This window comes from Lytechinus pictus, chromosome 3 (assembly GCF_037042905.1).
Source record: "Lytechinus pictus isolate F3 Inbred chromosome 3, Lp3.0, whole genome shotgun sequence".
In the NCBI taxonomy this organism is placed as follows: domain Eukaryota; kingdom Metazoa; phylum Echinodermata; class Echinoidea; order Temnopleuroida; family Toxopneustidae; genus Lytechinus; species Lytechinus pictus.
The window spans coordinates 64,750,195-64,775,570 of record NC_087247.1 but is presented as its reverse complement, the minus strand read 5'-3'; the positions used below and the strand labels follow the sequence as shown (position 1 = coordinate 64,775,570).

Sequence of the window (25,376 nt, the reverse complement as noted above, 5' to 3'; positions counted from 1 at the left end):
TCATTGTAGACTTGCCTCATGCACCTCTCAAGATGGCTTCATCATTTGAATTATATTCTACACTTATCATTCTTTAAAAAAAATCATTGTAGACATGCCTCACCTCCTCTCAAATTGCCTTCACCATAACTTGTAATACAGTTTATTCTTTTTAAAAACCTCCATTAACTAATTGCCTCACCTCCTTTTAAATTGGCTTCACCATAATTTGTAATACAGTTTATTCTTTTTAAAAACCTCCATTGAAACTTGCCTCACCTCCTTTTAAATTGGCTTCACCATAATTTGTAGTACAGTTTTTTCTTTTTAAAAACCTCCATTGAAACTTGCCTCGCCTCCTTTTAAATTTGTAGTACAGTTTATTCTTTTTAAAAACCTCCATTGACACTTGCGTCGCCTCCTTTTAAACTGGCTTCACCATATACAGTTTATTCTTTTTAAAAACCTCCATTGAAACTTGCCTCACCTCCTTTTAAATTGGCTTCACCATAATTTGTAGTACAGTTTTTTCTTTTTAAAAACCTCCATTGAAACTTGCCTCGCCTCCTTTTAAATTTGTAGTACAGTTTATTCTTTTTTAAAAACTACCATTGAAACTTGCCTCACCTCCTTTTAAATTGGCTTCACCATAATTTGTAGTACAGTTTATTCTTTTTAAAAACCTCCATTGAAACTTGCCTCACCTCCTTTTAAACTGGCTTCACCATATACAGTTTATTCTTTTTAAAAACCTCCATTGAAACTTGCCTCACCTCCTTTTAAATTGGCTTCACCATAATACAGTTTATTCTTTTTAAAAACCTCCATTAAAACTTGCCTCACCTCCTTTTAAATTGGCTTCACCATAATTTGTAGTACAGTTTATTCTTTTTAAAAACCTCCATTGAAACTTGCCTCACCTCCTTTTAAATTGGCTTCACCATAATTTGTAGTACAGTTTATTCTTTTTAAAAACCTCAATTGAAACTTGCCTCGCCTCCTTTTAAATTTGTAGTACAGTTTATTCTTTTTAAAAACCTCCATTGACACTTGCGTCGCCTCCTTTTAAATTTGTAGTACAGTTTATTCTTTTTTAAAAACTACCATTGAAACTTGCCTCACCTCCTTTTAAATTGGCTTCACCATAATTTGTAGTACAGTTTATTCTTTTTAAAAACCTCCATTGAAACTTGCCTCACCTCCTTTTAAACTGGCTTCACCATATACAGTTTATTCTTTTTAAAAACCTCCATTGAAACTTGCCTCACCTCCTTTTAAATTGGCTTCACCATAATACAGTTTATTCTTTTTAAAAACCTCCATTAAAACTTGCCTCACCTCCTTTTAAATTGGCTTCACCATAATTTGTAGTACAGTTTATTCTTTTTAAAAACCTCCATTGAAACTTGCCTCACCTCCTTTTAAATTGGCTTCACCATAATTTGTAGTACAGTTTATTCTTTTTAAAAACCTCAATTGAAACTTGCCTCGCCTCCTTTTAAATTTGTAGTACAGTTTATTCTTTTTAAAAACCTCCATTGACACTTGCGTCGCCTCCTTTTAAATTTGTAGTACAGTTTATTCTTTTTTAAAAACTTCCATTGAAACTTGCCTCACCTCCTTTTAAATTGGCTTCACCATAATTTATTCTTTTAAAAAAACCTCCATTGAAACTTGCCTCACCTCCTTTCAAATTGGCTTCACCATATACAGTTTATTCTTTTTAAAAACCTCCATTGAAACTTGCCTCACCTCCTTTTAAATTGGCTTCACCATAATACAGTTTATTCTTTTTAAAAACCTCCATTGAAACTTGCCTCACCTCCTTTTAAATTGGCTTCACCATAATATTCAGGTAAGGTATTCATTCTTTTTTTAAAAACATCATTGTTCACTTCCCTCACCTAGATCATTTGGCTATATATATATAATACCTTTTATTCTACACTATTCTTCCCTTTAAAAAAAAACCTGATTGTACTCCTGCCTCCCCTGATCTGACATTTGCCTCTCAACGTACTGTACATATAGTGTTATTTTATTATCTCTTTATATCGGAAACTTCGTTTTACCGAATTGCCATGCACTCTCTCCGACGCGTTTGAAGTCTTAGACAGCATGGAATACTACCAGCCGATGGTACACACACGCACACACACACACGTTATTTGACAACTTGTCTCTGGAGCCAAAGTTCCTCGCATATAACTATCTGCATGCCTGCACGCAGTGTGTATTGAAAACGCACGACCACGATCTAATGAATATTCATCGGCGAGAGTGACGTCATTTTACGAGTCTCCTTTCAAACTTGGATCATAAGTGCCTACCGCTTCGAATTCGCGACATCGACACTAGTATTATCTATAGTATTAGTAGTATAGGTAGATCGCCAAGAAAGGTCGCTTTCACTTTAATTTACCTTCTGCAAATATGGGAGGGAGTAGTAGTACTAGTAGCCCTGGGAGAAGAATTAGTTTAGAACAAGATGCTGACGGAGGAGTAGTTAAAGTGAGTGAATATATTACTTGTTTCTGACTTTCTCGGCTCGGTCTAGGGTCCCTAAAACTAAAGTAAAAGCTCCGGGCCGCTGCGCGGGTTACGTCTAACGTTAACTAGTTAACGTTAGACGTAACCCGCGCAGCGGCCCGGAGCCCAGGGCCAGGGGCTTACCGTGTAATTCGCCATACCCCACGGTAGTAGCGTGAGGTATGGTCTAAATCATTTTAAGAGTAAATACTTAAAACAGAAATTAAGCACTTACCACGATTATATGGATGAAGGTCTAACGAGTGGCAGCTTCCTGACATCGATGCACAGACTGGAACCTCAAATTAACGAAAAGTTCTGTCGCGGTAGGCCCCTAGACAGTAGACCAAAAGCTTCGGTCTCTGTTAGTGTTATGTTGGTTGTTCAGCTGAACTCCGTTGGCTTCACTCACCAAATACAGAGACCGAAGTTCTAGCGCGATCTGTACAGGGGACTCAATGGCCATATGTTTAAGTTCGGATAAAACAGGGCAGTGAAGTTGCACGACAGCCAAGGTAAGTCACTGTTTTTGTTCCTTTTAACTTGATTTTCCCCGTTTTTTGGCAATTAATGCCAAGAGGGAATATTAATTTGCATTTCGGTTGCGTTAATTTTCAAAAGTTTGATTCATTAAAGACAAAAATTGAAGAGCCCCGACGGGGGGATTTTGCATTGTAAGTCCCCTAATGGTGGCTGCACGATAGTGAGCCGTCTGTGTAACTATGAGGAGAAATTTAAAAAATAAAAAAATGTTAAAAAACTCCTCGAAACAGACAGCTGCCAGCTGTCTACATTGGTCTACTGTCGCGGTAGCTCTCCTTCTTTCAAAATTCAAAACAAAATGGCCGATCGAGACAGGCTATAGCACTAGCGCATATAGACTTCGTCAAATTCGCGCATGTGCCCTACACCCTCGGTACTGGTCTCGAACGGCCATTTTGCTATGAATTCTGAAAGAAGGAGAGCTACCGCGACAGAACTTTTCGTTTTTTGAGGTTCCAGTCTGTGCCTCGATGTCAGGAAGCTGCCACTCGTTAGACCTTCATCCATATAATCGTGGTAAGTGCTTAATTTCTGTTATAATATAAGTATTTACTCTTAAAATGATTTAGACCATACCTCACGCTACTACCACTACCGTGGGGTATGGCGAATTACACAGTAAGCCCCTGGGCTCCGGCCCGCTGTGCGGGCCGGAGCTCCCTGGGTTACGTTAGACGTAGACCAAAAGCTTCGGTCTCTGTTGTGTTGGTTGTTCTGCTGGGGCCTGTTGCATGAAAGGGTCTTTCGTAGAACCATTCTACGGAAGAACGAGATATCGCTCAACTGTTTCACAAAGCCGATTTGGGCGATACGAAGAATGGTCCTTGGAAAGACACCTCCAGACATGTCCTACGTAGCCGTAGGCTAGACAGGAATAACCATAACCGTCGTTTCTTGGGATTTATTCAACATTTTCTGACATTTTACTATATTGGTGAGACTGTCTGAGAGAGCCAACTCGGTCAGACTCAGTTCAGCGGAACAACCAAAGCAAAATACAGAGACTGAAGCTTTTGTTCTATACGTAGGCATGATCTTCTTTGCACACCGCCCGCCACCGTCGGCATTGAGAATGAGAGAAAATACGTTTACGGCAAGCCACATTGACATATCATCTTTAACATTTTTGGGGTTGCACACTGATGCATTTTATCTGGGATGGCGCCAAGTTATTTTTTTGCACGGCAAGTCGACCAAAAACGGATGTCATTTTAACTTCTCCGGGGTATTTTGTCCGGGGGTAATGTAGGCCCAAATATTTTTTTAATATGTTTTCTTTTATTCTCCCTCCGTCCTATCCCCACACCATTTCCATTAATTTTTTTTTAAATATCGAAATGGGCGGCACTATCTTTCTGACCCCTCAATGCTTTCTCATTAAAGATAATTAAACAACATGAAAACAAATTTCTTTAAAGAAAAAAAAACTTGGTAAAAAACTTGTTTATAACGTTCAGCAAAAAAAAAACACGATACAAAACTAAAATGTTAAACATGGTAAATCATTTATTTATTTTTATTTCATTTTTATGATTATAATTATTGTTTTTTGCAGAGATTAATTTTAATGAATGAAAATTAATTGTCGGATTTGGGCTAACTTGAGATGTGAAAGAGTGAAACAAAACAAAAAATCTGCAGTAACAAAAAAGCTAATTGAATTTAAGATACAGATTGGTCTATAGCTTTCGAATCCATCACAATCATTACAAATGAAGATAAGTTCATTAAAGAAAAGATTATGGAAAGTCCATACGAAGAAGCGCATTTTAAATCGTAGGGTAGGCCCCTTTCGGCCCCTATGTAATGTTAATAATGTAGTCTCTTCTCAACTTTGACATGTTGAACATATATATTTTTTATATTCTTATATAAGCTTCCATAAATTAAGTGATCAACTTTAAAGATGACCAACATTTATGATCATTGTAATTTGTTAGCATTATTTCTGTAAATAGTATTTTTTCCATTGCGGATTGCACACCTTTTTGTATGTTTTAATTATTATTGCAAAGCACTATATCCACTTGGACATGTTTGCAGCAATTTTCATATATTCCTTGTCTTCGGTTACTCATCATGCAACAGAGGCAGGGTGCTACATAACTTTTTTGAAGCACTTGCCCAGTCGGGCAAGTAAATTTTCAAATAGTTGGAAAATACTTGCCCGAATATAGATTTCACTTGCCCGAAAAAATCCTTCATAACAAAGTTTTATTGCTTCAAAACAAGTTATAGCCTTATAGTTTTACATACCATACCATTGACGGCTTTAAAAATACATTTTTCAACATGACTACTGATGTACCTTGTAGTTGTATTTCTTTTTTTTAATGATTTTTATCTTGAACATCATGACAAAATAAATGGTAAATATGCTCTTTAATTAATTTCCTAATCTCATATATTTTCCATATATTTTGGAGGGGACTAGGACACACAATAAAGAAAGGGGAAATCACTGAAAATAACCAGAGAAAAAAAAATTAAGAGAGAGGGAGAGAATGAAATAAAAAGAAGTAAGAAGAAAGACAAAAAGGACGAAGAAATAAAGGAAGGAAGAAAGAAAAAAAAGAAATAAAGAAAGAGAGAGAGAATGGCTGTGGGGAAGAGAAAGATGGAAAGATAGAAAGAAAGGAAGAAAGAAGGGAAAGGAGGATGGAAAGAAAAAAGAAAGAAAGAAAAAAAATAGAAAAAAGATGAGAGGAAGAGAAAGGAAGGAAAGAAATGAATAAAAGGAAAACAAGAAGGAAAAGAGTTAAACAGAAAGGAAGGAAAAGTGAAAGAAAGAAAACGAGAGAAAGGAAAGAAGGAAGAAAGGAAGAAAGAAAAGGTATAAGGATAGATGGAAGGAAGGAAAAAGAAAGATACAACGAAAGACAGAAAGAAATGAAGGATGGGAATGAAGGAAAGAGATGAAGGAAGGCAGAAAGAAAAGAAAGGATGGATGGAAAAAAGAAAGATCAAAAGAACGAAAGACAGAAATAAAGAAAAACAGAAAGAAAGAAGGAAGGAGAAAGAAAGAATGAAAGACAAAAAGAAAGGAAGGAATGAAGGAAAGAAAGAAAAGAAAGAATGAAAGGGATGAAGAAAGGAAGAAAAGGTAAAGAATGGATGGACGGAAGGAGGACAGTAAGAAAGAATGAAAGGAAGGGGAAAAAGAAGGAAGGATTAAAGAAAGAGGTAAACAAAGGTTGGATGGAAGAAAGAAAAAAAGATAGAAAGAAAAGAATGACAAAAAGAAAGACAGCTATAGTAACAGAAAAAATGAACAAAAGGAAGGAAATTTAAAGAAATAAAGAGAGATTAAAAAGAAGGAAAGATAGGCAGAAAGAAAGAAAATAGAGAGGAAGAAAGCTCAAACTATCCAGTCATAAATAAAGGAGAAAATTTATCAATTTCCTTGTCTAAAAAAATAGTTACGAAAGAAACCACGTTTATCAACATACACACAAATGCATATTGTCAAACAAGGTATTTCAGTGTGTGCGATACAGACGATCATTCGAAACCCGATCTTTTTTAAGCATAACAGAAGTGAAAATTTCTCCTTTTACTGCTTACAAATGACAGAGCTACCCCAATTTTTAGGAAATATGGACATTACAAGAATTTTCATTGGTAAGAAATGTGAATTTTGACAGTTCTGTCACTTCTGTGGGAGATTTCTTCCAGAGCAAACTTCGTTCGTGCAGCACCGTACTCCGTAGAAACTTAACTGCATCGGCTGTGTGGACTAGGCGCTAGCTATGCTAGACAGCCATTGATTCTGTGTGTGTGTGTACGTCTCTGAGCTGTGTGTTTATTGCAGAAAATGGCGCAAATTTTGCAATTCGAATTATAAACTTTTTGAAAGAAGAAATTAATGATATTGCTTTTTTTTTTTGTCTCTTTTTCTTTTCTACATTCTGATGGTGAAATATGGGGAATCTTTCTAAAATATAATTTCCATAGGAGAATTTTGCTTGCCCGATTCGGGCAAGCAGTTTTTGTCTTTGCTTCAAAACACTTGCCCGACTCTAACTTTTACTTGCCCCGGGCAAGCGCTTATGTCGCACCCTGCCTACAGGTGTTACTTAAAATCAATAATATTTTTGTTATCCAAGGTCTCAGAAGATGTACTGAGGCGCATGTTTGGAGAAGAGGATTCGACCAAATCAACAGGTACGGTGTCCTAGAATGGACTATACAGGGTGTTTCTAAATAAGAGGTTTTCGAAGTCTGAAGGTCAGCTATATCAAGAATGCATGATTTATTCATGTGATATCTATTCTATATAACTGAGTAACTCATCAACTTTAATTTGATTCATGTGATATCATTTCTATAACTGAGTAACTCATCAACTTTAATTGGACACATTGCTTGCGTCACAATTGACTCGGTCACAGAATTATAGTACTGTAGTCTTTCGAAGACGAAGGGTAAAAAACCTACTTTTTCTTAGTTTTGGGTTTTAATTAAAGGGATGGTCCAGGCTGGAGATATTTGTCTTAATAAATAAGAGTACAATTCACAGAGCAAAATGCTGAAAATTTGATCAAAATCGGATAACAAATTTAAGTTATTGGACTTCAAAGATATGCATTATTCCGGTGAAACAGTTCTAGGCATGTCTTCATGAATATTCATTACATGTAGGTGGGCTGATGATGTCATATCCCCACTTGTTCTTTTGTATTTTATTATATGAAATTGGGTGTATTTAAAATTTTTCTACCAAGAACTAAAACAATTGGATTGACAACTGATTAAGTGCATTAGTTATTGCCGCAACTTATTTCAACATAATGGAGACACATCATTTTCACATATATGAAAAAATGAAACAATTATGATTTCATGTAATAACATAAGAAAAAGGAAAGTGAGGATGTGACATCATTAGCCCACCTAATGAATATTCATGACAATGTGCATATAACTGTTTTCACAAAATATTGATAAACTTTAAAATTCAATAACTTTATTTGTTATCCGATTTTGATGCAATTTTCAGCATTTTGCTTTGTGAATTTTACTCTATTTATTTAGATATGAATATTTTAAGCCCGGACCATCCCTTTAATGTACATGCACGAAACCCATTTTGTTGTTAGGTTTTGGTTTCATCACAGTTTTTCCCTACAAATTAATTTAAATGTTAGGTTTTGTACCCCTTGCCTTTGAAGGACCATAACTCTAACCTGTGACGAACGTGATGCAAGCAAGGTGTCAAATTAAAGTTGATGAGTTTACTCAGTTATGTAGAATAGAAATCACAAGACTAAACCATGTATTCTAGATAAAGCGACCTTTGAACTTCATTTACCCCTTTTAGAAACACCCTTTAAAAAAAAAAATCCAACCTTAATGATAGCTAAATATTTAAACAGTATATTTTTGTATTGATTTGAAGATACAAAATAACATGTTTAGATATTTTGTCTGCATAGCAGGGCGAGACTAAGTATAGGCACCGCTTTTTCCGACGGTGTCGGCGGCGGTGGCATCAACATCGAATCTTAACCTAAGGTTAAGTTTTTGAAATGTCATCATATCTTAGAAACTTTCTTATATGGACCTAGTTCAGAAAACTTAGACATAAGGGTAATCAAATATTACTGAACATCCTGCCCGTGTTTCAGGTCAAAGGTCATACAGGGTCAGTGAACTTTGGCCTTGTTGGGGGTATTTGTTGATTTCCATCATAACTTTAAAATGTTATGGATTTGGTTAACAAAACTTGGACATAACATTTATCAAGTATCACTGAACGTCCTTTGTAAGTTTCAGGTCACATGACCAAGTTCATTTAGGGTCAATGAACTTAGATTATGTTGGGGGAATCAAAACGAAATCTTAACCAAAGTTAAGTTTGTGAAATGTCATAACTTTGAAAGTATATTAATCTAGTTCATGAAACTTGGACATACGAGTAATCGAGCATCAGTGATTATCCTGCATGAGTTTCAGGTCTTATGACAAAGGTCAGTGAACTTTGGCCATGTTGGGTGTATTTGTTGAATTTGCCATCATAACATTGAAAGTTTATGGAGTGAGTTCATGAAATCAAGTATCACTGATCATCTTGTACAAGTCTTCGGTTACACAATCAAGGTCAAATGTCATTAAGGGGTCAATGAACATAGTATTTTATTTCATATGAATGGTGTTTTTGTCTTGCCTGCATAGCAGAGTGAGACTATAGGCGCCGCTTTTCCAACGGCGGCGGTGTCAACATCAAATCTTACCTGAGGTTAAGTTTTTGAAATGACATCATAACTTAGCATGTGAACCTAGTTCATGGAACTTGGCCATAAGGGTAATCAAGTATTGCTGAACATCCTGCCTTGGTTTCAGGTCACATCATATCCAAGTTCAACTTCAAAGGTCATTTACTGAACATCCTGCCTGAGTTTCAGGTCACATGACCAAGGTCAAAGGTCATTTAGGGTCAATGAACTTTGGCCATGTTGGGGGTAGTTGATTTCCATTATAATTAACTTTGAAAGTTTATGGATCTGGTTCATGAAACCTGGACATAAGAGTAATCAATATCACTGAACATCCTTTGTGAGTTTAAGGTCACATGACCAATGTCAAAGGCCATTTAGGGTCAATGAACTTAGATTATTTTGGAGGGAACAAAACAAAATTTTTTTTAACCAATCTTAAGTTTTTGAAATGTCAGAACTTTGAAAGTATATGACTCTTGTTCTTGAAACTTGAACATAAGAGTAATCAAGCATCGGTGAACATTCTGCATGAGTTTCATGTCACAGGACCATGGTCAATGAATTTTGGCTGTGTTGGGGCAATTTATTTAATTGCCATCATAACTTAGAAAGTTTATGGATCTAGTTCATGAAACATAGACATAAGGGTAATCAAGTATAAATGATTGTTTTGCATATATCTTAGATCATATGATCATGGTCAAAGGTAATTTTGGGTCAATGGACATAGTATTTTATTATCATATGAATGTTTTTTTTGTGAATAATTATTCAATAGCTGTTTTCAAAGTCAGCATGATAGACTGCCAGAGGCATTCCACTTGTTTGTGAATAATTAATCTACAGTCTTTTCAAGTCAGCACTGCTTTTTTTTAATACTGGTGAAAGAGACATTATGATAATTCATATCGATAAAAGGTGCATTATTTGATGTGGAGCATACTTTTATTTTTTGTTTCCCTGAAATCTTTCTATTGTCTATATTGATTGCTACAATGTGAGTTAACAAAAATATTTTCCTGCTATCTTATGTTGCAGGTGATTCAAGAAGTTCAGATCCCCTACCCAGGGTAGGTAAACTCTGTTATTGGTCCGAAAGCAGGAGTTAATCAAAATTTTGATTTTGATATTCAAGTATCATTGGTCTTGTTCATTACCCGTTCCCATTTTTAGAGAAAAAAAAACAAAGGCACAAAGCTCGATTCAGTAAAATATTACCAAGTATTTATCAACATAATACAGGGGGCTGTTTCGTAAAGCTGTTCGTAAGTTAAGAGCGACTTTAAAAAATGACTGGTGAACCTTTCTTAGGCGCTTAATCATCGCCACTGAATATATCATTTACCACAAGAAAGGATCACCAGTCATTCTTAAAGTCGCTCTTAACTTACGAAAAGCTTTATGAAACACCCACCAGGAATCATTAAAATTCATGTCTGAAATGCATGTGAGTATGAAATATGAAGACAGATTCTTTGCACAAGAAAAGTCACAACTGTTTGAAAAGTGAACAAAAATTAGGCTGAATATATTCAACTCTAAATGTCATTTACCTGTCTTTTAATGGCATTTATGAATAATGTAAAACTCTTTGATACTTAAAATTTGTGACCACCAAGATCAAGCACATGGAGTCTGAGGCATCATGGTGTAGTGGTTCTGGCCCCTACCTCTTTATCAGAGTTTGTGTGGGTCTTTCTCCAGATGTTAATTTCCTTTTAGCAAAAAAAATTATGTACTGTACAGCACTTAAGCCAGGTGAGGTAATGGCAGCCTGGCAGTATTTTATTCTTTGAAATGCAGTGCACATAACAGTTGCTCTGTTATTCCAATGAGAGAAATTATGATCTTGCAATTTGATTCATCTGTTTGTTTTATATTCTTTATTCTGTTGTAAATAGCGGTCAGAGGCAAGATGGAAAGCTCGTATGGATGAACTAGAAGATCACTACAGAGAAAAGCTTAGGAATGCAGAAGAAAAGGTAGGATAAATTATCAATTGTGCTGCCCTTCATCTATGAGAGAGAAAGGGGGCTGTTTGTAGAGGAGGAATGATGGTCAGCGCGCGACACTTGTACGAGTCCGATGGTCCCAATCCAGTAAAAAAATTGCTGTTGGGCCAGAAACTTTTCAGAAATCAAATCATTCTATTGTTCTTTCAGAAAATAATTGAATGGTAAAAATGACTTTTGTCTCAGGCCTAATAGAGGGAAAGAAATCCCTTAACCCTAATTCTCCCGGGGGGGGGGGGGGCCATAATGGCCCCCCCCTCGACAATTTTCGCGATATATCCGCTGCGCAAATTTTTTTGACCTCGCCGCTCACTGACTTTTTACTTTCAAGTCTCGCGCAAATTTTGAGACCAAATTTGTGACGACCGGATACGCGGTTACGACATTACGCAACATTATGTAAGTGCATGTCAGACCCAAAATTGCTCACAAACGTGATTTCATGTACAAATCCAATGCAAATTGTGTATTTAGCCAAAATTCATAAATGTATCATTATTTCTACTTTTACTGATTGAATTTAATTAATTTTGCCTTGCTTATGATCAGAATTAAGTCTGGAACGATTTCCATTGAAAAAACAATAAAAAAACAAAAAGTAAAAAAAACAAGGAAATACATAAGAAATTCATAAAACAATAAAATACATAAGAAATTGATTTCCAAACTGAAGTTTTTTTTAATTGCGATTGTTAAGAATGCTACAAAGAATATTTTAACCAAAAATTAGCATTCTAGGAGCTTTATTTAGTGAATTAGAGCAAAAAGTATGATTTATGCATAAATTAGCATAATTAATTCATATAAAATAAAATCTCATTATTTTGGAAAATTTTACCATACAGCCTTGTAGATTACATCGCACGCAACCAGCGTGCAAATTTTTGCGTCGCTCGAGCGATCAGCGGCCGAGATCTTAAGGGGGGCCATAATGGCCCCCCCCCCCCCCCCCCCCCCCCCCGGGAATGACAAGAATCAAAATACCCCGGGAGATTGAGGGTTAACATTTGCACATAAATTTTGAAAAAAAATCTGAATGTAATCTTATCAATATTTTTGTTATTCTTTTTATTTTAATTTTCACAGAGTGCTGCCTTTTACAAGTTAACTGCTGAGCAGTTTCAGAAAGCTGCAGATGAAGTTGAAGCAAAGTTTATGTGAGTTTATTGATGTAAAACTATTATCTTTTGTTTATTCACCCATTATTTTTGATTGGGCAATAAAATTCTAAATTTTTGGTTAGACAATCTAAAAATGGTATGCAATTATAGTTAACGAAAGGTCTTATTTGCTTCAGAGGATTACATGTCTTAAAGACATAGGTTGGCAGTTTCATAGTATTGAGTAAAGTACTCAAAAGATTTATGGAGTGGCCTATCCCTAAAAAGACCGGTGGAGGGAGGGCCTGATTCCAGGGGGAAAAAAAGAAAAATAGAAGGGGGTATCTATTGGAAAAGGAATAGACATAATAATACAAAGAAGAATGGTTATGAGAAAACCAACAGCATAACTTTTCACTTGCAATCAAGCGAAAACAATCTCTTCAGTCTGACATGAACTGCAGACTCGACCCATATTTTTAAATTTCAGATAGTGATGAATCTGACATCCCTATTCTCTATCAAGTGCTAGTATCAGGGCTTTTTTTTTTTACATTCAGAATGAGAAACAACACTTTTGTAGAGCAAACATGGATTGAAAGCAAAAGATCATAATTAATTATTGGCAACAATAATTTGTACCCTACATAACCAGCTGCAGCAAGCCTAGCCAACAAAGTGAAAGATATGTAGTGCATGACATGTTGACATTGTAATAGCTCATTTAATTGGTCATCTGTTTAAAATAGGAGGAACCTAAATTCAGTAAATAAAGCGCTAGAACCAAGAGGAGTTTTCAGAATGAATACAGAGATCTAATAGCATGTATATTATTTTCTGTGTACTTTACTTTTACTCTGTTCTTCTTTATGTAATTGTTTTTTTGGATATCAATGTTAGGAAGCAACGGTTTGTTCCCATTTGTGAAAATCTTCAAAATGATGTCTTGAAATGTTATGCCAAAAACCCAAACCAGACACTAAACTGTGCCCAAGAAGTCAAGGCATTCAACACATGCATAGAACAGGCAAGAATGGTATGTTACAAAGATCTCAAAAGTTGTTATGATTAATTATTATGATCATTTGCAGTAGCTGGACCAACCCTTCCTAACAATTTACCTCTAAGGGTGTGTTTATGCTTCCACTGCGTAGACAGAATCAGCGTTTTCAAACGTCGTTTCAGAACACCAATCATAAATGTGGTTCTGGAGGTGCTGTGTATGCTTAATGGGGAATGAAACCTTGGGAACAAGTGGGCTTCAAAGAATAAGATCAAAGAAAGTTTGAGAAAATCGGACAAATAATGAGAGAGTTATGAGCATTTGAATATTGCGATCACTAATGCTATGGAGATCCTCCTATTGGCAATGCGACATAGATGTGTGATGTCACATGTGAACATCTTTCCCTTTGACTATAAAATACCACCAAGTCTTTTTTGCTCTTTACTATGGTGATACAAACTTTATCCATAATGTGTATTCTTTTAAACTCTGTATTACATGACCTACTGTAGAAAGAGTAGATGATCTCCTGGTAGATATGTTAAAAGAGGCAGTTTAAGTGAAATTATATGCAAAAGTAATGGGAAAGTTGTTCACATGTGACATCACACATCTTTGTCGCATTGCCAATTGGAGGATCTACATTGCAAATAATATCTAACTTTCAAATGCTCATAACTTTCTTATTATTTATCCAATTTTGCTCAAATTTTCGTTGATCTGTTTCTTTGATTTTTCTTTTTTCACACAAGATATATTGTTCCAAAGGTTTCATTTTCCTTTAATGTTTTAGAAGCGAGGTCAAATTGGGCGCGCCCTTTTTCAAAAGTTTTCTTTTTCGAGTGTTGTTATGGTCAACAATTATTTTAACTATTTTTTATCTTTAAGTAATTGCATGGAGCTACTTGACATAGCTAAAGAATTTTAACCATGGTGAGAATATTAGTAAGATAAATAAAGAATATGAAAGTGTACATAAGAAAATGATAAGATTTGTTTATGCTACTGGGCTTTTGGCTCAGCGATTCTCATAACTCATGTTCACTGCTCATGTTCCGTTTTTTTTTTTTTTTGGTAAATCTAAATTAGAGGAATAGTGCTTAACTTAAAGGACAAGTCCACCCCAACAAAATGTTGATTTGAAAAAAAGGAGAAAAATCCAACAAGCAAAACACTGAAAATTTCATCAAAATCCGATGTAAAATAAGAAAGTTATGCCATTTTAAAGTTTCGCTTAATTTCACAAAACAGTTATATGCACATCCTGGTCGGTATGCAAATTGGCAGACTGATGACGTCACCCACTCACTATTTCTTTTGCATTTTATTATATATAAGAAATATGAAATATTCTAATTTTCTCCTCCTCATCAAGTGAAACAAAGTTTTATTTCTCCCTGAACATGTGGAATTACCATTAATTTAACATTTTATGGTTAAATTAAGTTGATCCTTTTTGTCAAATCTGTAAAAATTGAAATATTGTATTATTCAAACAATAAAAAACAAAAGAAGTAGTGAGTGATGGACATCATCGACTCTCTCATTTGCATATCGCTGAGTTGTGCATTGAACTGTTTTGTGAAAAATAAGCGAAACTTAAAAATGTCATAACTTTCTTATTTTACATCCGATTTCGGTGAAATTTGCAGCATTATTTTTGTTTGATTTTTCTTTATCGATTCAAATCAACAATGTTCTGGGGTGGACTTGACCTTTAATAATCATACATGCAAATGTACGTTGGTCATTAATAGAATCAGAGAGAGATGAGAGGTAATTCCGTGGAGGTAAGTCCCTGTTAGAACCATGCGGCTGTATTTGCCCGCGGATTTTCATATCACTAGAAGCATGTACCAAATGACGTCATTTGAACATGTTTACTATCACGGTCCCGTTAATACTTCCCCAGAAAGCCTGATTCTGGTCAAACAACATTTAGAAACGCATCTTTTTGTAAGTTTACGATCGGCGTTCTGAAACGTTGTTTAAATGAAAGTAAGCATAAACACAACCATGTTTTGGACTAATCACGTATGAAAACGCAGATTCTGGCCTGAAAAGTGGAAGCACAAACATTAGACAGGCATCCATTTATTCAACTTTCATGTCAATATTTCAAACCCATCTTTTTCATAATGTAATCTAGTACGAATAATTATTTTATTGGTAACTAACTCATGAAGTTCTTTGCGTGATCAAATAGTGAATACTGTAATATACATTGTGTATCAAAAAAAGTTTACACTTTGAAAAAGACCTGGGAATTGAAAAATATACAACATGTGGGTAATTTTTTCACATATATTCTTAGGTTTGGGTCTCATCTATCCAATGGAAGTAGAAGTTTTGACTTAAGTGAGCACTGTCCAATTTTGTAAAGCTCGCAGAGATGCTCATTTTCACGCTGTGTCAAGGGGAAAGGGCGAAATCAAAGTTACCCTGCGAAACATTTCTCATACATTTCCCTTGCCCTTTTAGTCAATTGAAATCAAACGAATACATTCAAGCATTTTGTAACAATTTTGCTTAACTATTTTGAGCAAAATAAGCAAAACTTTAAATGTTATAACTTTCTTACTTTACATCCGATTTTGATGAAATTTTCAGCATTATGCTTGTCTGATTTTTCTTTGTTGATTCAAATCAACATCTTTATGAGGTGGACTTGGCCTCTAAACGAGAGAAATGAAACTCCCAAAAACTGAAAGTGGGGTGTCATATACCCCACTTTAGCTCCCATTGACATAACATGCAAGGCAATGGGGTTCCTGTGTTATAAGCTGGTGGGGTATTTTTTAAACGGTGGAAAAAAGTAATATGCGCAAATCATATTTCACGAACTTTTCAAGTGGTGCTCACTCAAGCAGAAATATTTTTCGACAGTTATATCGTCATTTGCTTAAATGGATTTCTACCAATGTTAAAATGTGGAAAACTTACCAGGATATTACCAATGTATAATTTTACAGGATTTTTTCTAAGTGTAAACTTTTTTTTTGATATGCACTGTATAGACCTATTTCTTTGTTTCGTTGTCTTGCCTGTATAGCAGAGGGAGACTAATAGGCGCCGCTTTTCCGAGGGCGGCGGCGTAGTAGTCAACATAAATTCTTAACCTAAGCTTAAATTTGTGAAATTTCATCATAACTTAGAAAGTATATGGGCCTAGTTCATGAAACTTGGACATGAGTGTAATCAAGTGTTATTGAACATCCTGCCGGAGTTGGAGGTCACATGTCATTTAGGATCATGAACTTTGGCCATGTTGGGGGTAGTTGATTTCCCTCATAAGTAACTTTGAAAGTTTATAGATCTGGTTCATGAAACTTAGACACAAGAGTAATCAAGTATCACTGAACATCCTTTGTGAGTTTCAGATCACATGACCAAGGTCAAAGGTCATTTAGGGTCAATGAACTTAGATTATTTTGGGGGAATCAAAATGAAATCTAACCAATGTTAAGTTTTTGAAATGTTAGAACTTTGAAAGTATATGGATCTTATTCTTGAAACTTGGACATAAGTGTAATCAAGCATCAGTGAACATTCTGCATGAGATTAAGGTCACATGACCAAGGTCAATGAAGTTTGGCTGTGTTTGGGCTATCTGTTGAATTACCATAACTTTGAAAGTTTATGGATCTAGTTCATGAAATGTGGACATAAGGGTAGTCAAGTATCACTGATCGTCTTGCACAAGTCTTTTTGTCACACAGTCAAGGTCAAATGTCATTAAGTGTCAATGAACATAGTATTTTATTATCATAAGAATTGTGTTTTCGTGAATAATTTTTCTAGTCGTTTTCAAAGTCAGCACTGCTGCTATATTGAATTGTGTAATGCAGGAGAGACTGCCAGAGGCGCTCCAATTGTTATACGGTATTGTAAAGCGCAGAGAAATATGTTTATATAAATGATGTATTACTGTTATTATTTATCTACAACAAATGAAAATAGCTTCAATTATCAGAGATTTATCCAGGGAAATATCTCAAATCCAGGAATTCCTGTGAAATCATAGTCAACGGTCATAGCAGCAATGAATCTGGTAGCCATTTGAATTGAAATACTAAAAGAACCATCTCTGAATAAAATGATAATTGCATGCAACTACAAATTTATATTGTTCCGATACATTTAACCTGTATTTTTTTCATTAATTTGTGTATTTCTTCATTTTTTCTGCAGAATATTTTACTGAAGAGAGGTGTGGGTGCTGCATCATAACAGATGATATGAAGATAGCCGGAAAGGAATATGTTTGCATATTATATCTTTAAATTGTACCTTGTAAATATTGTGGTAGAAATGTGAAAGAGACCAACACTAAAACCATGGTCTCCTCATTTGAGAGTGCATTGTAGTAGAGTCACCCATAGCATTCTATCAGTCAGATCGTCATGTCATCAAAGTTGTCTCGATACCCATTCTTAAAATTTCTCACAATTATTGAATTCTAGGATGTTGTTTTCATACTGCAATCAGATATTCTATAAATTCATGCAAAATATGGAGATTTTGCAAGATAAAGGTCCTTCATGGAATGAAATTGTATCGTATTCAGAATCAGAGAATAGCATGTTTTTTAGTCGTAATGCATTATTGAGTTAATATGATAAATTCCTACCAAGAAATATTCAGTCATTCAAGACAAAGGTGTTTTGACAAAGTAGTATGAACATGGCTTTTCAATGACTTCACATGTACAATACCGCAATCTTACAGAAATATTGCTAATGCACTTCAGTGAACTTTGCAAATCCCTTTTTCATGTACGCTTCAAAGTTGCAAAATTTTGCAGTATATTGACTGAGATGCACATGAACGGAGGCAGCCAGAATGTTGTAATCTACACAGCTACTTTTTGTCTACTCTGCAGAGGAAATGATTGTGTAACTATAAAATGATCACACATATAAGTGAGCCTCTAATGTGGTTTTGCAGATGCATTTTATGAGCCCTTCTCATCACAATGTTACTGTAATACCGGGTATTGTATTTTCTAGAGGGACCTAGTTGCAAATTGCCACAAAATAAGCTTAGGATTTGTATTCTTACTAAATTGAATAAAAAATATGACTTCCCAATGCTGTATGTACTTCATACTTGTTACATACAAGTACATGCATATATTTAGGGCTTCACTGCTTGTCCAGTCATTACCAAGAGTGGAATCACATTCTATGGATAGGTGTAGTGTAAGACATGCAGAGGATCTTGTACTGAATGGCTTCACATATCCTGTTACTTAGAATATGGTCTCTGAGCAATCTCAATCAGATAAGTAGAAAGTAGAAATATGATCAGAAAATAAAAATTTTAATATTAATATTGAATCATAATTGATCCCATATCATTTGTTTACCTTTTTTGTCAGTTTGGAGGAATTAATTCTTAATCTGTGTCAAAGATTGAATGAAAAAGTAACTCTTTGAAAATATTAGCTGGTGTGAGAACAGAAAAGTAAAATAGATTAAAATTTGAGAGAAAGTGGACAGTCATTAAGAGCGTCATGAGCATTTGAATGTTAAGACCACTGTTGAAAACTTCCCACGAGTGGTGCAACCAAAATGTGTGACCTCACACATTAACATCTCTCCCCTTTGAAGGACAAAGAAAATAATCCAAAATGTCTTTTTTACTCACTTTAAGGATAGTACAAACTCTTTGTCCATGATATATTTGTGAAACCTGAATAACGTGTCTCCGTATGAAAAGAAAAACCATATCTACCGAGGAATTGACGAGACATTTTATGTGAAATTATGTACAAGAGTAATGCCACAATAGGGAAGTTGTTCATATGCGACATCATGCATCTTGGTCAATGCAATAAGGGTGCCCCTGCTATCAAAATTGACCCCCCAAAACTGAAATTTACATATATAACATTTATCATGGTGATTCTGAATATGACAAGGTTTTTTTTAAATCACTAACTAGCCAATTTTTTATGCCTCCCAAGCTATACCCCTCCAAAAAAATGGTATGCACGCTCGCCCGACTTGATGACGTGTGTGACGCTCTATGCCAGACAGTCCTTCCCTTTCACATCGTAGAGATTGTACACTTAACTCTTCGCCCGCCACGGACAGAATCACCACTGCACCACATCAATTTCAAGATACGACCTTAAGAGGGGATTTGCATGGACTTCTCTGATTCAGCTCACAATAGCTTTTGATTGGTTTATTGTAAAGAAAAGCTTTGTGTGTACCCAGTACAATGCTATGCTGTATGTGATCAAAGCGGGCAAATAGTTAATGATCTCTGCATATCATAAATTTGACTGAAATAAGGAGTGACCACTGAAGGGCAACTTTATGGAATTTGTCAGATGCACATTGTTCATTAAGAAAATGTTTTCTTTCATTGTCCATCAGTGGTCATTCCTAATAATGAATTTCAGTCAAATCAATGATAAGCTGAGATCACTATTAGACAAGACCAATATGGGGAGAACTTGAGTTCAATGAGCATTTTGGGGTAAAAGTTGGGAACTGGTCTATTTCACCTAATTTGAATGTGCTGAATCTGATAAGACCGGTTCCCAAGCCAATTTTTGTCTCACCTGCATAGCAGAGTGAGACTATAGGCGCCGCTTTTCCGACGGCGACGGCGGCGGCGGCGGCGACGGCGGCGGCGGCGGCGACGGCGGCGTCAACACCAAATCTTAACCTGAGGTTAAGTTTTTGAAATGACAGCATAACTTAGAAAGTATATGGACCTAGTTCATGAAACTTGGCCATAAGGTTAATCAAGTATTACTGAACATCCTGCCTGAGTTTCATGTCACATGACCAAGGTCAAAGGTCATTTAGGGTCAATGAACTTAGACCATGTTGGGGGAATCAACATCAAAATCTTAACCTAAGGTTAAGTTTTTGAAATGTCATCATAACTTAGAAAATATATGGACCTAGTTCATGAAACTTATACATAAGGTTAATCAAGTATCACTGAACATCCTGCTTGAGTTTCACATCACATGACCAAGGTCAAAGGTCATTTAGGGTCAATGAACTTTGGCCGAATTGGGGGTATCTGTTGAATTACCATCATAACTTTGAAAGTTTATGGATCTGATTCATGAAACTTGGACATAATAGTAATCAAGTATTACTGAACATCCTGTGCAAGTTTCAGGTCACATGATCAAGGTCAAAGGTCATTTAGGGTCAATGAACTTTGGCCAAATTGGGGTATTTGTTGAATTACAGCCATAAATTTGAAAGTGTGTTGGTCTAGTTCATAAAACTTGGACATAATAGTAATCGAGTATCACTAAACATCCTGTGCGAGTTTCAGGTCACATGATCAAGGTCAAAGATCATGTAAGGTCAAAGAACTTTGGCCACGTTGGGGGTATTTGTTGAATTGCCATCATATCTCTATGAGTGTATTGGTCAAGTTCATAAAACGTGGAAATAAGAGTAACCAAGTATCACTGAACATCTTGTGCGAGTTATAGTAGTTTTCAAAATCAGCACTGCTGCTATATTGAATAGCGTGATGCAGGTGAGACGGCCAGAGGCATTCCACTTGTTCATGTTTTGACCACCTAATTTGCATTTAAAAAATGGCTGCCAAATTGATAATTTATAATCTTATTTCTACACTATTCTTTTATAAGAATCGCTTTCACCGATATGGATACTGCAAAATCCTGCATACTGAACATGTACCATTCGGGAAAATTTGTTATTTCTGTTTCCAGCTAATTATTTATGCAAATTTATGCATATTTTGCAATATTATGCTATAATTTGATAATTACACTTAAAATGTTTATTATTTTGGGTACAAATAGCATTTGTATCATTGTGATAATTGTTTGGCCCTTAAATATATAATACTCGGTCAATTTTATATGTATTTTATTGTTCTTTGATACTTCTTTTGTGTTCTTGTATTTTTCTGCCATTTGCTTTGTATATGTTTGATATGAGATTTTTAAAAAATAATATCAATGGCAGACAAATTTTAAGCTTCAATGATAGAATCATTTGATAAACTTCTTTGCCACAACTGTTAATTGTACTCAGGAACAAATACACACACATGCTCACACACCCACACCTGTATATAGAAAGTAATATACTTGCAAGGTATATTAGACATGCCCAATATGAAAACATTGATGCTGATCCTATAATCAATTACCAAATTCAATGAACCCGTAAGAAAAGAAGAGTTAGAAGTTGGAAAACCTGTAATCATGCTGAACTTAAATTTCTTGAAATTTAAGTTATTTAGTTTTTTATAACAGATCTAATAATCAATTTAACGTATGATTTACGCAGTGCAATTTATTAATCGGATATAAGTAGCAGTACATCCTTGTAGCAAAATTATATCTTTGATTCAGCTCCATCAGAACTGCAACCATGGCAGTTAACCAAAGAACAATTTGTAATAAATGCAAAGGGTCTGTATTACTGGATCGCTTACTAATTTTTTTGGTCATTACTGATTTATTTATTTATTTATTTGGCAACGATACATTTTCCCCAAGTCAACCATCAAAGTGATAACTGAAAACCACAGCTTCTATCCAGTCCTTGCCTAGGAATATTCTTTGACGAACGATACTGAATACAGAAGAGGAAATGATAAAAAAACATGCGGCTAAACATAGATTAACTCCATGGTAAAAACATGGGGAAAACAAGGTTTCCAGCCCAGTCCCTGCCCAATGCAGAACTAATTTTCACAGTGTGTCCTATGGTTAAAAAGTGCTAGAAATGCCTGTTGAAGGTAAACCAACATGGAGACAGTTGCAGAAGTCCGGTCTAGAGGTTATCCGGTCATGGATGATATTTTCCGCACCACTGCATGTAAGACAATGTCTGATCTCAGCAATTCTGTGGAGGAGGTAAATATGTAGATTGGCAGACATGTGATGTGTGTTTCTTCATGCTCATTGTTATATCAAAGACTACGCCAAGAGATCTAGCCTTGCATACTAAGATATGTAGCTTCCTCACCTATTAATACTGGAGTTGTAGTCATAATAATTACGCATATATGGAGATGACAAAACAAGATACTTCGCTTTTTACTGTTAAGCTCCAGGAAGTTGACCTTCATCCAACATCGAATCCTCAATGGCAGCACCAACAACAGCAGCAGCTGCACGAACCTCTGTATCTTTAACTTTTAGATCAAAAGTGACGTATAAAGCTGGATGTCATCAGCATAGAAGTGTATACCAAGACCATGTCGCCACATTATAGAGCCAAGAGGAGTGATGTACAGTTTGAAGAACAAGGGAAAAGGACAGACTCCCAAGGAACTCCATATCAAAGGGTAGTCACAGGAGACTGCATGCCAGTGATGAATACAGCTTCATGCAGCTCTATTGGCAAGGTAAGAGGAAACCTGCCATTGGAGTGCAGAATCATCAATTCCAAAACAGACTGTCAGTCTCCCAAGAAGAATGACATGTTCAGGTATCAAAACCGGTTAACAAGTCAAACATAACTTAGGCAACTGCTTTCCTCATAGAAAGAGAAATCCTGGCTCTACAATCGAAGAAATTCTCGACCTAGACTTTGATGGTGATATCTCAGACTCGCATGCAGCCTATCAGAGCTGGGTAAGCTATTGGATGCTGTTGGGTTTAATACCGATCAAAAGAAGTGGATTAATAATCACCTGCAGGAACGCCAAACATGCCAGGAACCCACCATCCTCTGAAATATATCTTCGTTATCAATTTGAAATAGTCTATCTTATGAAGATATGAAGATGTGTGAATATTAGAAGTTCGATAAACGGCCTAGAAGACATTAGGCAATTCACTGTGGTATTGAAAAGGTGCACTTCGAGCATTTTAACACCTGGAACAACAACTGGTTAGACAGCAGATTCTCTCTCAAGACAAAAAATTTAGGTTTTGTTTATGGATTTGTGACATGAGAATCGGACATATCTCATGAACACAAACACGATGACTTCGATACGAACTGCCTCCGCAGAATACTTGTACTAAATTGGTTTGATTTCAAACAATTAGAGATGACTTTTATAATATGATGCTGCCCTATCAATCAAGCCATCCAATGGAACACCAAATCGATGATAACTGACATTGATCATTCAACACCCGCCGCCGAAGGTAAAGGTGTATATCAAGCTGGGGGAAGCTGGATGCCTCTAAGTTAGATGAAGCGGCAATCCTAGATAGGTTAGGTGCAGTACTGCATTTGAAAAAATATATTATGGAGATACACATGTAATCCGTTAATGAAGTCCAATGATACAAAAATTGTTATTAAAATGATAACCAGTGACTTATTCGTTGTGGAACTTTAGAACATCACAGTCTGGCTTTTAAAACACGGAAAACGGTCTAATTGGTAGGCAAAATAAAAAATTAGATGAATTATATGTGGGTTCAGTTCTGATTTTTTTTTTTAATTGGGACAATTTGACAAGCGTAATGGAGAGAAACACAGGACATCTCATTTTAAGCAGACTGTTTTCACTTCATTTTGCTGAAGAAAAACACTAAATATATATACATGTATGAGTGATCAGATTCTGTTGGTCAGGAACATAACTACTCCAAAGGATATTAAATGCAACTGATTGACTATTAGGAGTTGATAATTACAGTACTATTATGATTCAAATTTAATAATTCATCATCTAAAATTGTGAATATGAATAAATTGATTGATATCATAATTCAAGATACCATTTTATAATAAAAATTTTAGCACTTAATAGTGACATTCGCTTGAATACAGATAGGTTCATGAAATTCGTTGGATCTCCACCAGTGTGCTTTTAAATGGGAAAGCCCTCCGTGCAGGAGTTTACCTTTGTATGCAGATGTGGGTGCATCTGTTTATGCCCATGGATATATGCGAATAAAAAATTTAAAAAAGTGATTACATAATTAAATCATTGAAGATTATTATTTTCTGCCATTGATAATCAATAATTTGACAGATCCCATAACAAAACATGTACAAAAAAAAAGGTACAAAATACAAAGAAATACATAAGAAATTCAAAAACAATAAAATACATTATTATTCACTGTGATATAATATTCTAAGGGCCGTACAATATTTATAATGATTTAAATGCTATTTGTACCAAAAATATAAACATTTGAGCTGAAATTATCAAATTATAGCATAATGATCCAAAATATGCATAAATTTGCATAATTAATTAGCCGCAAACAAAAATAACAAGTTTTCCCGAAAGGTACACGTGCGTATGCAGGATTTTGCAGTATTCATGTCTGTGAAAGCGAATATGATTAAAGAACATTGTCGAAATAATATTCTGAATTGTCAATTTGGCAGCCATTTTGTTTATGCAAATTAGGTGGTCAAAACATGAGAAATTAGCTTGGGAACCGATCTTATCAGATTCAGCATATATGAATTGTGTGAAATAGTCCAGTTCCCAACTTTTACCCCAAAATGCTTCTTAAAATTTATATAGGCCTCTTTTTCCAGAATGTGTCTAGTCTATATGGCAAAGGTGAGAATTGCCTGGCTTGCGTCGTCAAGTCACGTGATCACACATACCATTTATTTGAGGGGAGGAGCTTAGCTAGCATGAGAATTTAGAGTATCTCTAAAAAATTATAGGCTGGTTTACTGACGACGTTTTCAAAGCCCACGTCAGTTGGATTGCAAGGACCCTTCAAATTCGCTATAAAGAAACTGTTTAATCCAGTTTGCATTGTGTAAAGTCTGCCTAAATTCTTGGTAAAGGGTCTGTAATTTGAATTATCATTCCAATCTTACAAAAGTGTAGTGGTCAATGGATGTTTTTCAGCCATTAGAATTCAAACTTGGCCATTTTTTCAGCCGTTCAAATGTAAATCCAGCATTTTATCTAAAATTTTCAGCCCATTTCATGTTTAAAGGAATGCTCTGGGCGGAAAATATTTATATCTAAATAGAGTTAAAAATTCAGAACAAAATGCTGAAAATTTCACTAAAATCTGATAACAAAT

General features: G+C 35.4%; 1 protein-coding gene across 2 annotated transcripts; it reads left to right on the top strand.

The window, feature by feature from the left end:
• The first annotated feature begins 2,179 nt into the window (after positions 1-2,179).
• On the top strand, positions 2,180-18,732 carry LOC129256817 (MICOS complex subunit MIC19-like). 2 transcript variants are annotated; one of them, XM_054895006.2, is made up of 7 exons: positions 2,180-2,490; positions 7,158-7,215; positions 10,308-10,339; positions 11,171-11,251; positions 12,368-12,438; positions 13,282-13,417; positions 17,579-18,732. In XM_054895006.2, exons 1-7 carry the CDS (start codon positions 2,413-2,415, stop codon positions 17,615-17,617), a joined length of 495 nt encoding a protein of 164 aa, XP_054750981.1. In that variant the 5' UTR covers positions 2,180-2,412; the 3' UTR covers positions 17,618-18,732. The 2 variants fall into 2 exon arrangements, with proteins under 2 accessions (XP_054750981.1, XP_063953636.1); XM_064097566.1 differs by lacking the exons at positions 7,158-7,215; positions 10,308-10,339 and having other exon boundaries at positions 2,327-2,490.
• Positions 18,733-25,376: the final 6,644 nt, after the last annotated feature.

Coding starts and splice junctions, on each gene's coding strand:
- LOC129256817 (XM_054895006.2), top strand. CDS start 2,413: ATGGGAGGGAGTAGTAGTACTAGTAGCCCTGGGAGAAGAATTAGTTTA. Junction 10,340..11,170: donor GTTCAGATCCCCTACCCAGG/GTAGGTAAACTC, acceptor TGTTGTAAATAG/CGGTCAGAGGCAAGATGGAA. Junction 11,252..12,367: donor TTAGGAATGCAGAAGAAAAG/GTAGGATAAATT, acceptor TAATTTTCACAG/AGTGCTGCCTTTTACAAGTT.